Raw genomic sequence first — 13,305 nt, 5'->3', positions numbered from 1 at the left:
AAAGGTGACTAGAGTTCAGTGTTATCCACTTATTTTATATTTATCTTCATAATGGCCTGTATGGCTAAACTAGTGTTCTTTTCTGATGGGTTTGGATTTTTTTTGTTTGGCTCTTTTTTTTTTTTTAATCTCTAACAAATACTTTCATTTTGATCAGATTTCTTTGAAAAAAAATATTCTTTAGAAACAATAAAGTTCCTTCTGTAAAATAAACTGTATTAAGGGAATAAACTTGGTTAAAGCGAGGCCTTTTTTGGTTTGGGTTTGTTTGGTTTTTTTCTTTTAATAATAGATACTAAAATTTTAGAATTAGAAGTCATTAACCATGGAGTCTTTATCATTTTTGGTTTATTAAACTGTATCACTCAACAAAGTACACAACTATGCAAACAACTAAAAATGTTCAGAGAAATCTGTAATGTTAAGAATGTTTTCATCTACTAACCTACACTATTACATCTGTCTTGAGTAAAGGCTGGTTTGTTCCTCTGTTTCACAACATCTCAACTTCAGAAAAGTTTCATTAGTTTGTCAAGTGGTCTGTCTTCCTAGACCAGTTGTGGACCTGAGTTACTGCAGTTCCTTTTATTCCACTCACATGGAATAAAAATGCATTTACTAAAATCCCAGCTGTTAACAAAAGCAATGCAGTATGTAATGTGACTTAAAAATGCAAAACTTCTTGTTGCTCAAAATGTTAACCCTTGTTGTTCTAGAATAAAAGTTACTGACACTGTCCACTGCTATTTGGAAATACCTGTTTCATCACATCATTACCTCCTATTTCTGTGTTGCCAAACTTGGTCTCTCTGTCCAAATGCCTGCGTCCCTTTTTTCTTATTACCTTCTACATCAAAATTCTTTGAAGTCATGGCTACACTCTTCCTTCCTGCTTACTTCTGCTGGAGTAGCTTTCAGCATGTTTTGCAAAATGGGGTGATTTCTCATTATGTTGTATTTATAATCTGCCACTTTTTTGATTTAGACCCTGGTCCCACACTTCTGTGGTTAACTTCATTTATGCAGCGAAGTTGACTGAAAGCATACACCTAGGCTTTTTTGTGAGATGTGGCAGGATCAGGCATTAGGATGCAAGGTTTTCAGATTGTGTGGAGTCCTTGTGTGGAGTCCTTGCAAAGTGAATGGTACAAACATTTCCCATCTTTTTCTCACAGCAGTATGGTTTCAAGCATAAGCTGTATAGGAACTGTTGGTTACTAATTCTGTGTATATAGATGTCGTCTTATCTTCTTCCCTTTTCTACAGTTGAAAAACATAGACAGTACCATGATCACGAAGAAACAGCAGAGATGATAGCAGCCAGGATTGACAGAGATGTTGTAAGTGAGAAACTACAAGTGATATTGCTTAATGTCTGTGAAATTTTGCAGCTCTACTTTGTGGGAAGGCTTTTTCCACATGGGAAGTTAGTTCTGGAGGAAAGTTTTCCAGGCAGCCTTTGTTTGTGTGGTAGACCTTAGAAATGAATAGGTGGTTGCTCTTTTTCTTATTTTTTCCTTGGAAAAAAAAAAGAAAGTAAGTTAAAAAGTACTGAATGTTGATGCAAAGTTTTCTGCTCTGAAGAGCTAGAAATATAAATGCTAGTTTTATGTGGTAGACCAAATTCAGCAAACTGTGTAAGGGTAAACTTAAATTCCGTTAATTTAGTGTGACTTAGATATGTGCAGTATCTGGAAAATGAACATAGGGTCATTTCTGATATTGCCTATAAGCAACAACATTGGGCAGGTCTTATGATGTATGCAATATCAAATATTGCCCCATTCGTCAGTTCTACTTTTCTACTCTGATGTTGCCCTTAGCAACATCTGAGGGTCTTGAGGAAAGCATGTTGAGGCCTGCTGAATTGGTGTACACATGTTTTCCCCGGGGGCTCCTTCATTCTCCTCCACTTGCTCTGTGAAAACAATTCTTCAAAGAGTACTTCTATAAAACTATATTCTGCCATTCAACAAAGAGCCTAATACTTTGTATTAAAGGAGATTATGAAGTTATACTGTTTAGGAAAATGCTGTCCTACACAAATAATTAGAAGTTTTTTCATGTGTTGCAAGAGAAAATGTAATGTGTGAATGAATTGTGTAATTCCAATCTGAATTTAATAATCTTGATGCTTATATTTTAAAAAACTTGCAGTGGCCCTAAATTTTAAAAAAATCTAAGATTTAAAATACTTTACAGGTGTGTCAAGTTAAGAACAAAATTAATCTAAATAAGCAATATTTGAGCGTGGGTTTTGTCCCAAGGAAGCTGTTGGTGTCTGAGAGTGTAGTCATTTTGATTTCTGGAGTATTTCTGCTAATAGGTTCTGTAGAGAAACTGTTATTTTTCTTTTCTCCCATAGCAAATTCTGAACCATATTTTGGATGACATTGAGTATTTTGTTACCAAACTTCAAAAAGCTGCTGAAGCATTTGCTGAACTTTCAAAGAGGAAGAAAACTAAGAAAAGTAAAAAGAAAGGACCTGGAGGTAGGAGTTCTTACTGCACACAATTCTGTGTCTCCGAGGATCGTTGAAGTAGCTAGCAAATGTGTCTTTGTGGTGTTTTTTCATGAATGTAGTAATTTTGTTTCACTTTGAGCATAAAAAATCCTACGCAGTGTATTCTTAGAGGGAAACCTGTGAAAATCATTTGATTTGAGTCAGTGGGGAGTGACTAGAGATGTGACTGCAGAATATGCTCACTGTTGTGGTTCTAATAGTTATAAAATTCTGTAAGTTGGTAAATTTGTTATGTATGTAAATGTTTACTATACCTGTAATATTTACAGAAATTATATACCCTATAAATCTTGTTTTGTTCACCAGAGGGAGTTCTTACTCTCCGTGCAAAACCACCACCTCCAGATGAATTTGTTGACTGCTTCCAAAAATTCAAGCATGGCTTCAATCTTCTGGTAGGTCACTGCTAGTGGATATGGTGGTGTGAGGCATGCAGTAACAGTTGTTTTTTTTTTTCTGGGATAGTTGATGTTAAGCATAATGTGATCTTTATTTTCCCTGCTGCTACAAATTAATTTGGGTGTCAGTTTTGCTGCATTGATTTTCCTATGTCTTATTTCACTAGTATGAAGCGAAGAACTAAAATTCTGGGGACAGATGAAGAGAAAGAAGAATCAGTAACACGACAGATTTGCTTTGTAGATACTTTTGAGTTTCCTTGGAGGTTCCTGCTATTCTAGTGGGTGTGAATGCTTTCTTGTTGACTTCTCTGAGGGAGTTGCAGAAGGTTACCTTGTCTTTGGGAGTGTATTAAGTCTTTTGCCTTCTGTCTGTAACTTTCGGGGTGCCTTGTCCACATAGAGAAACCTTGTGGGTTTTAAATGGCCTACTGCTGCCAGCTCTGCAGAGATGGTCATGCCATGCAGGGAATAGTGAGCCTAGGTCTGTGGTGTCTTGGTCTCCACTGCCCTTTCAGAAAGAGCAAACCCACAAGTATCCTCTTCAAGGATGCCGATATACCTGGAAATGTGATCTTGTTTGGTCCTTGGCTGGTACACAGGAAGATAGCTCAGCTGATACTTGACTGATCTTGGATGTTCACCTTTTCCTTCTGCATCCAAGGTTGAAATGAGACAAGAGTGGAGCTGGCCACCTTTGGCTGAGGTTGGCCTGAGGCAGCTTTGGGATGCTGCTCCTCAAGGGCTCTATACACAGTGACTAGATGAGCATATTTCTTTTTCAGCATTGTTGCGTTTCTTCTTTTCCTGGTTCTTTAAAGCCTTTTACTTGGGAAATTTGAGTTTAAATTGGAAAAGAGTTTCTAGGAATGTCTGTTGGGATCATGGTTCTGTTGCATGCTTGCCAGCATCACCAGCTGTGGCCTTAATTTAGTTTTATTCAGCTATGCCCATCAGACTCTCTGTGCTTGTTGCCATCATTACATAGGACCTTTCTGGCCTCAGAACATTCCCTCCAACAAATTGCTTTATAGATTCTCAACAAGCGGAGATGCTAATTCAAGAGCCTTCTCCTGGCATCTCCTCTTCTGGAAGTGCTATTAAAGGAAAGCAGCATGTGGGACACCTTCAAAGCATTTTCTTTCAGATACTGACTGTCCCTTCCAATTGCTGGGGAAGCTATGCCAATGGGGAAAATTGTTCTTGCATTCACTGAGTCAAATCAGCTTTTTCTTCCTCTTGGGGCATGAATTCCAATTGCAGTGCTATAGGAGATTTTTAGAAATGTTAAGAATAGGGGTTTTGGGGGTTTTTTGAAACCTTATATTGAATGCTGTGATTTTGACCTGTATTGATTGCTGGTTTTGGGGGGATGGATGTCTTAGAACATGCTGATCCTTCTCAGTAACAGAGCTTGTAATGTTAATTTTTTTCCATTCTTACTTCGTAGTGCATTCTGCATTTAAATTAGTTTTTCACCCAAGAAAAGCATGTGCATCTTTGAATCTTTATCTTCCGTACAGGAGAAGAAACACTTCTTGTTTTGGTGCTCAGCAGCATCTAGGATGTAGTTTCTAATGTAGCTTTTGAAGAGTTGTGCTGTAACAGTGCTTTACTTAAGCATCATTGCAGGACCCAGAAAAGCCTGAAATTTCACTTCTTGGGGCTTTATGTCAGACATGGAAAACTGTATAAATTTAAGAATCTATTTTAAAAACAAAAGGCATAGCTAGAAGACTAAAGTCCTTGCCAGTAGAATGGAAACTGTTTTAAAATACCATGCTGGAAGCTCCTAGAAAATGCCTACCATCTGTCAAAAAAACATTAGAAAAGATCAAATGAAACTTGTTATGACTGAAGAACAACGTATAGGAAGTTATTAGAAGTAAAAACACGTCCTCCTCCTCTCTTCATTTGGAGACACACTCTGGAAGGCTAGATGTAAAAGTAGAATGAGGCTAGCCAAAAGCAGTTTGAGGCAGATGGCAAGATGCAATAAAAAAATACTATAACTTTTTAAAACACATTCTGGCATGCTTCTTCTGGAGCCTGCAGGGCCAATGGGTAATCAGTAAATAGAAGAAATCCTCCAAGAACCTGAATCAGAGAAAGTATATTATTTTTTTTAAATGCATATATTTATTTGGAAAAGCTTGATAGTGGACGGTATGTTCATGAAAACCAATTTTTTTTATGGGGGGCATAAGATATTACCTGTTTCCAATTGAAGAACTGGTAATGGGTTAAAGAACAGCAAATCAAAATGGCAAGTTACAGGCAGATGAATAGAAGCCCTGTTTGAATGGGCACTGTTCATCCATCTATTCCAAAAACTAAGTCAGCAGACCACATGGTATGGTGTATAACCTCTCTGAAACTGCCTTTCTTCCAGAGGAAGAGAAGTGGTTAAGGTAATGCTGATAAACTTTAATGTCATTCCAGGGATCTGAGGGACTATGACAACCAAGTACTGCTGAGGCACCCCCCTCATAGGGTACAGTTTGTAGGCAGGTATATTAAATTTAGGAAGAAGCAAACATGCTTGAAAAACAAAATAATGTCTATAAATCCATCAATTCTTTGATTTGTTGTTTGGGGTTTTTTTATTTCCAAAACACATCCAGCAAGGCTGCACACTCTGAAGTTCTTAAAGAAACTGAGGTCCTGAGAGGTTGAATGTAGCTTCTTAGATTCTTGTTTGGTGACACAGAAAACAAATTATAGGACTAAAATGCTGGTTCTCAAAGTGCAGTAAATTTAGCAGTGAAGTCCCACACGTGCCTCTGCAGAGGCCTTTGCTGTCCAACGTATTTACAGGTGTTCTCGCAAATGGTGAGTGTTGAGTATACAAATGTAGAAGTATCTCATGATAGCAGATAAAGTGACAAATGAAATTCAATATTGATAGATATGATAGAATCATGTACAGGTGGGGAAAAATCTCATAAAACGAATCGGAACAAAATGTTGAGGCAATACAGATTCCTGTGAGAATGTCATCCGCGTTCAATGGTGATCAACCAAGCAAATGTTAAGAACCATTAGGAAAAAAAACACCCAAACAAATGAAGAGCGTCAATGTGCCGATATGTTCCCTGGCCTTATTTTGTCCCTAGCATAGCAAAATTGAAGAAGTTACAGGAAAAGCAAGAATGCTCAAAGGAATTACTTTAGCTTGGAAAAGACCAAACAGGAAGAACATAATAAATCTGTAGATGGTTATGATCATCTCTGGAAAAAGAGGGTAGGAAAGGACTGTTCAGTTTTCACTTGGAAAAGAACTACAGAATACTAATGAAACGAAGAGGTGGCAAATTTCCAGAGGAGATGCTTCTTTACAAAGCATATAATTCAGTTGTGGAACTTCTTGGTTTGCATAATAGGTGCTAAAGATATACGTGGATTCAAAAGCAATTGGATGAACGAGCGCTTGCACTTAGCAGATGTTGCAGACAAAACACTGCGTTTAGGTGGACCTGTGGCCTGACCAGGGATGGCCATTGATATGTGAAGTATTTATTGTCATAAAAGTTAAATGTTTCTTAAAATGTATCATTTTCCCCTTCCTTCAGGCCAAATTAAAGTTCCATATCCAGAATCCTAGTGCAGCTGAACTGGTTCATTTTCTCTTTACCCCACTACATATGGTAAGGTTTTATAATTTTCTCAGTGTTTTCCTTCAGAACTCTTGTATTTATATGCTCTGTAACCTTTACAAGCATAACAAGATTGAAATGTTGCATCCCTGGAGAGTAACTAAGGAGAAATGTGTGTATCTCAGGTTGAGGTTCTCTTTAGAAAATAATTCATATCCTTTTCTGTGTGTATTCCCATCTATTAAATATATTTATTTAAATCATCTTTAGCACTGTGTGTTAAGTTTGCCATTATAATTTTTAATTAACAGAAAAAAATAGAGATACTTTACATAATGCAGGAGGAGAGTTGAAAGCATAGCTATATGTGTATTTAATGGAAGTATGTGTGGTTTTGATCAGTAGAGCAAAAATAACATTGCCAAAAGTGGGTCTAAATATAAAATGGTTGGTGACCGGAACAGCAGTACTGCAATAAATGGCTTAGTTAATCTGTAGGACATTAAGACACATTGTTAGCTTCTCAGAGTTTTGTTTCCTTTTTTTTTGGCGGGGGGGAGGAGGAAGGTGACTGATAAATGTTTCCTAGCAGCACTGTATGTAACTTATATTCACAGTAACTTCCTTACTGACAATGTGTACGTTCTTTGTATTTTTATAATGCTTGGATTTAGGTGGTACAGACGACAGGAGGTCCAGAGCTTGCTGGTACAGTACTCAGCCCCCTCTTAACAAAAGATGCGATAGACTTCCTGCGATATACTGTTACCAGTGAGGAAGGGCAGTTGTGGATGTCATTGGGTGACACATGGACCAAAGCCAGGTGAGAAAAAGCCTCTGCATATTTTACAGGTGATCTCTCAACTCAAGTTTATTGACACAATCTTTACCAGGTTATCGACCCCCCAGTAAACTCCGTATTAATTTGTTAGGCTTTGGACTCTTCAGAACTGTTCTTTGAAGTTTTTGGAAAGGAACTCTTTAGCCTCAGTGGAATTTGGGAGTGGTTTGATTTTAGGGGTCTCAAGGAGGGAGAAAATGCAGACAGAAGTTTTTGTTTTGTCCATGGTATGAAGAACCTTTTGACATAACCTCTTGCAGTAAATTTTTCTGAGCTGTCCCTTGCATATTTCCAGTTGTTTTTCACCATTATTTTTCCAACCCAGCTATCTGGACTTTGTTAAAATTCAATTTGAAGAAGCTGCAATAAAAAGTGACAAAATATTGAAGAACAGAATACAGATTTCTATCTTCAATTTCCAATAATTGTCAAAAGCTAAAAATTTACGATGTCTTTACTTCTTCAAAAGTGTCATAATGCTATAAAGAAAATGCTTATAATTTTGAAGCAATGCTTATTGGCTGAACCATGTTACATGTGCATACCCTACACGTTGTGCTTAATGGATTCACTATTATGGTTAGGCTTAGTTAAAAATTAACTACTTTATGCATTTGTTGTTTTTAAGGTAAGTATATGATTTGGAATTACTTAGGTAACTAGAACAGGCAACAGAAAAAGCTTAAATTAGCAAAGTGTGTTTTAGCTTTGTAATATGTGGTAGATAAGTACATTTGATAATGAGTAAGTATGGAATCACTTGGGCTGGAAATGCCTCATGTATTTTGTGTTTATTCATCCTTGCTCTTAGATTTCAAATTGGAACATAAACATCTACCAAGTGGATTTCTTTAATTGATTGATTGATTAAAAAGTATTTGAGTGTTTTGCTGGTAAGGGAGGCATGACAAACATCCTCAGAGGAGGGAGAGCGATGTACAGGTCTTTCCCTTCCTTAATCTCACTCTACTGCAGGGCCAGGAATGTCCAAATTCATCCTTTGGGCCTATCCTTCGGCCTGCTACTACAAAATGAGCTGGAAACAGGAATTGCAGCTCCTCGTGACTGCCAGGGAGCTTGCCCCAGCAAAGCACCATTCGCTTGCTCTGCTGCTTCAAGCTCTGCTGGCTTCATGGCAGCTTGTGGTGGGACTGGCAGTGGAAATTGCCTCGTAGCATTGGAGGCCCATGCAGGGAAAATGGATCGCTGTGTAAAATAATGGGCTCCTTGTCTTGGAAACGACAATCATCATTCGTTTAGTCCATCCTGAAAAAGGCTTAATGGAAAGAGAAGTAGCTCATGTTGGACAGTGAAGAATGGAGCACTTGGGATACAGTTGGTTGACCTGCACAGATTAGAAATGATGGTCTGACCTCAGTATACAGAGGTATGCTGTGTTGTGGTATAGCAGGAGATGCGACTGATAAAGCTCAAGGCTTACAGACCTAGCTCCAGCCTGCTAATGGGCTGGTAATTGCTGCCTGGTCCTGCAACTTGTGTGACTGGCAGCATTTGTCCCTTAATTTTTAGCAGCGTCAACAACGAGACTGTTAAAAGACTGTAACGTATATTCCCATTTCTGCTTCCACTGTGAAGATACAGTAATTTATATTGCAGGACAGTATAGTGAAAAGGCAGAGCATGAACGTGTTGATTTAGGTATTTTGTATTACAATAGGGAACGCTAATGGAGCTCTTTAATATAGTATTTTTAAAAGACCAATCTGGACTATAAAATGGCGAATGTGATGATAACTCCTGTGTCTTGGAGAATGTAGAGTTGGGGGGGGGTTGTCAGTAAAAGCTATTGTTTAACTTTTTGTTTTAGGTGTAGCTAGGCCCCCTAAGCTTCCATGCCTCATACCTGCTTTCAGACTTTCTTATAAAGCAGGCTGTTTCTTTGAAGTCTTGTCCAGTGTTTTCACCCCATCTAACAGTTTAAACAAAACCTAGATTTGTGATTGATTCTTCTATTATTCATCCTTTGCTACAAGACAGAAGTTTGTTGTGTTTTTCCACTGACGTGACCTTATGGCAGGAGCAGTTTCTTTCTGTAGGGCACAGCAGGGAGCATAGTTGTGGTCAGTAAATGTTTTTTGCTGATTTTCTCTGTTCTAGCACAATTTCATCTTTACTGTAATCCCAGCCTCTATCCTATGCTAATAAAAATCTAAAGCATTTCAATTTTTAGGAAACCTATTAAATCAATATTTGTGTGGCCCTTGATACAGATCTCTAATTTACTTTTCATGCAGAGCGGACTGGCCCAAAGACCATTTTATTCCACCTTATGTCCCCCGTTTCCGAAATGGTTGGGAGCCTCCTTTGCTGAACTTCATGGGAGCTCCAAAGGAGCAAGAACTCAACCATTTGGCTGAGTCTGTGGCAAACGTTGCAGAGCAACAGCGGAAGCAAGAAATGAAAAGACTGTCAACTGAGGTGAGTTACCTGCGACAGCGTTTTGTAATTTAGCTGAAGGCAACACCAACTGCTTCCTTCTTAAAGAAAATATTCCGTGACGTTGTTGGAGCAACTGTGCTCTGACGCCTGCTACTTCAGTGCGAGCTCATTACGCTTACATTAAAGTTATACAAAACCAAATACCTGTTCAGCCACCAAAAATGCAATTAGGAAAAATATGAGGCTTTTGCCTACTGCTCTCCTAGAACCTGGGGCACTTTCCTACCTCAGTTGGGAGGGCAGTCCAAGCCCCTAAGGTTCAGTCTGATTCTTGACCTGTGCTTTCAGATCCCGTTGATTTTGGTCATATACACTTCAGGCAGAATTTGAACCAAAGTATTCTTAAATGTGCAACCATGCACAGGCACACAGACAAAAAGAAAAAAACCACCACTTTTTAGGCAATTTTGGGTTTAAGCTGCTTCTTTACAAACGTGGAATTTAATATTCCTTTCATTAGTTTCTTGATACTTTCACTGTATTGCAAGAAGGTATTCGGGGGTGCTATTAGAGTGATGCTACGTCAGGTAATTTAGGCTTACTTCTGAAAAACAGCTGCCAATTAGATGAATTATTGCACAGGAATATTTTCCCATCCTTTTCTCCCAAGAAATGTGATGAATTTAGCAAAAGTTAGGTTATTCTATTTAGAGAATGGAAACATGCACCACCATCTAAAGCCTTCAGAGAAACCAGAGTGTATTTTCTGACCAACTTTATAGTTAGTCGTTTTGTTTCTCAACAAAGGTTCTACCCCCTACTTTTTTAGTAGACTTAGTCAGAAAACATACTTTGATTTTTGTGAAAATTTTAAGAATATATGTGGATTTTGTTGCTTTTTAATTCACAACAAACCCTATTGCCATTTTAAACATATAAAAGTTTTAATTTTGAAAGCTTTTCTTTGTTGGGAGGATGTAAGCTTTAATTTAAAAATTTAATTTATTTTTCTATGCTAGTTCTAGTTTAAATCAAGTGTTAGCTAGTCCAAGGTCCCCTGTTAGCAGCTGTGATATGGAAGTGCACCTAAGAATTTTCTAGGTTCAGTCCATAGTCTTCCTTGAGCAATCTACACCAGTACTATATTTGAAGTACATCTTAAGGCAATGATACTGGATTTTATCTTAATTTTATAGTGTATATAAAATATATATATACTTATCTGTTAGTGAAAAAATGTGCACATGGAAGAATATTCAAGGGAAGGATTATTGGCTGTTATGGGATGGTGTTGTCTTGCAGAGCAATTCTGTTATTGGAGACAGCAAAGTTTCCCCAGCAAAAGTTTATCAAAGCTGCCCATGGAAATCTTGTCGTGATGAAACTTTGTTCTAATGAAAATCTCTGTTAGCCAAAAAAGTCTGCTCAGCTGTAGACACAAATTGGGTAAAATTCTGCCAAGCAAAGGAGGATAACATGGTAGGTATTTGATTACTTAAAACACTGCTTGGCTTTATGCCTAACAAGATGAACAGGAATAAATGTGCCAAAAACTAAGTTATTGCCAGTGATTCATTTTGAGCAAAAAAGCATTTAGGAAAGTTAATGGGGACAATAATGTGAAATGTAGCTGTTGCCATTGCTGTCACCCCCTTCCCTGGTCATGTCCCCAAAATGTCTCATCAAACATTGTCTCAGTGTTTCACTGCTGCTCTACATTTCCATGGAGGTTTTTTTTGTTTACATTGTGCTCCTTCTAAATTACTAAAAAAAAAAAAAAAGGAGAAAAATAAAAAGACAAAATAATATTGAAAAGAGAGGAGCATTAATTTTTCTCTTCTGATGACTGCAAGAATTTCATTTACTATTTATATATAAGAAGTTAAAACAAATTCTGAGGGGGGAAAATGCATTGAGGTATTCTGGTTGCTTGTGTTTTAGGGAGTTGATGTCATTCTTTTTCATGGTGGTAATGTTGGTTGGATTGGTAGGTGTGCCAACTTAGCCTCTTTGACTTAATCTTCAAAAGATAAAAAAAATAACACGTATATCCCAGTTCACTGAGGGTATTTGTGTGCCTGGCACCTGGGATGTCAGGCCTTAATTTTGTGACTGTCGCTGATTCCAGCACGGTCTTGGGCAAATCATTTAACCTCAGTACCTTGGCTCCCTGCGCCAGTGCCACCTCAGCACTTCCCTAGGGGGAAGAGCGCTGAGCTGCTTAATAGCTGTGAAATGCTGTAGGTGCTCAGCTGGAAAAAGCTGTGTGAGTGCAAAATGTATTTGTCTGCAGCAGAAGTATCGCCCTGGAGTGGGTGATACCAGAATAATTATTCTTTCCTAAGTCTGCTGTAAGAGCTTGTTTAATGAAGAGTGCTGGAAAAATAAGATGAGAATTTAAGTGTTCATCTCTTGCAACTAATTGGCCTCATGTCTCGGTGTGACGCTGCTCTCCCGAGGACCAAGGCTGCGTGTCGAGAGCTGTGCCGTGCTGGGAGTGGAGAAGGGGTGCGTGCCGCTGCCCTCCCTGCCGGGCAGGGACCGCTCTGGCATCTGGCAAAGGGCGTTGGAGGTTCCTGCTCATAAGAGCCCCTTTTTCTTTTTTTCCCTATTCCTGAATCTTAAGATCTAGTCGCACACACAGCTCCGACTGGAGGGGTTTCAGGGTGGAGTCAGTTCCGCAGTGAGGACTTCCAATGGCAGTGAAACAACGGGGAACTGGTGATAGGGAGTGCAGGGAGGCTAAGGCGATGCACATAATTTGTGCATGAGGTAAAATGAGTTCCTGCTTCCTGGTGTCTTTTGATGTAAGGTATAAGCTAGGTGACACCTGAGATTTTTTTTTTTTCAAAGAGGTCTTAATAATATAGTTTAAAAGAATATTCTATGTGTATGGAGGGTTTTGTGTGCTTTTAATTTATTTTCATAAACCCTCAGTCCCGTAGGCAAGTGTCTCTGGGTGCCAGGTCAGATACTTGGAGACAGAAATCAGGTGAGCGGCTTTTCTGTAGCCACACAGACAGGAAAAAAACAACCCCCAATCCAACCAAAAAAACCAACAAACCAGGCTTAAAGATTTGGCAATTTCTGATGAATCTCAGCTGTTCTAACTTGTGCAACTGGATGTTAGTATAAGGAAAAAAAGATCTAGAATGAGCAATTTCAATATCATAATCTCCAGAAATGAACTGCTTAGCTTGTTTTTGTTTTGGGTAATGGTGGTTAAAATAGTTCTTTCTTAGAAGCAGAGTATCATTGCTGAATTTAAGGTGGGTTTTTTTTCGGGTTTTGTTTTGTTTTGTTTTCTAAAGGACTGCTGTTTAAAAAGAATTTCCTAAAGCCTTGAATAATCTTCTATATGTGCTTGTGATAAATTGTGATTATTTTCCTTAATTAGCATCCTTAATTATACCAACTATCACATTGCTTTTTGCATTTCTTCTTTGACTATAGTCATGTTCAGTGAGAGGGTGACACATATGAGCCACTTCATATTACGATCCTGCAATACAGTGATAATTTTACCTGGGAGGTTTTATTTCCTA

General features: G+C 38.3%; 1 protein-coding gene across 6 annotated transcripts in view; it reads left to right on the top strand.

Annotated features, from left to right (window-relative positions):
• Nucleotides 1-13,305, top strand: part of EPS8 (EGFR pathway substrate 8, signaling adaptor) — a 138,655-nt gene that overhangs the window by 101,532 nt on the left and 23,818 nt on the right. For all 6 annotated transcript variants that reach the window (XM_075051311.1, XM_075051310.1, XM_075051314.1 and 3 more), the window contains 6 exons: nucleotides 1,267-1,340; nucleotides 2,366-2,492; nucleotides 2,832-2,920; nucleotides 6,496-6,570; nucleotides 7,194-7,342; nucleotides 9,616-9,799. In XM_075051311.1, coding sequence (XP_074907412.1) covers nucleotides 1,267-1,340; nucleotides 2,366-2,492; nucleotides 2,832-2,920; nucleotides 6,496-6,570; nucleotides 7,194-7,342; nucleotides 9,616-9,799 — 698 coding nt within the window. The remainder of the gene's footprint in view (nucleotides 1-1,266; nucleotides 1,341-2,365; nucleotides 2,493-2,831; nucleotides 2,921-6,495; nucleotides 6,571-7,193; nucleotides 7,343-9,615; nucleotides 9,800-13,305) is intronic.

The sequence above is a fragment of the Buteo buteo genome, chromosome 19, assembly GCF_964188355.1.
Source record: "Buteo buteo chromosome 19, bButBut1.hap1.1, whole genome shotgun sequence".
In the NCBI taxonomy this organism is placed as follows: Eukaryota; Metazoa; Chordata; class Aves; order Accipitriformes; family Accipitridae; genus Buteo; species Buteo buteo.
Note: the sequence above shows the minus strand (reverse complement) of the source record. Positions and strands in the feature narration are given on the sequence as shown.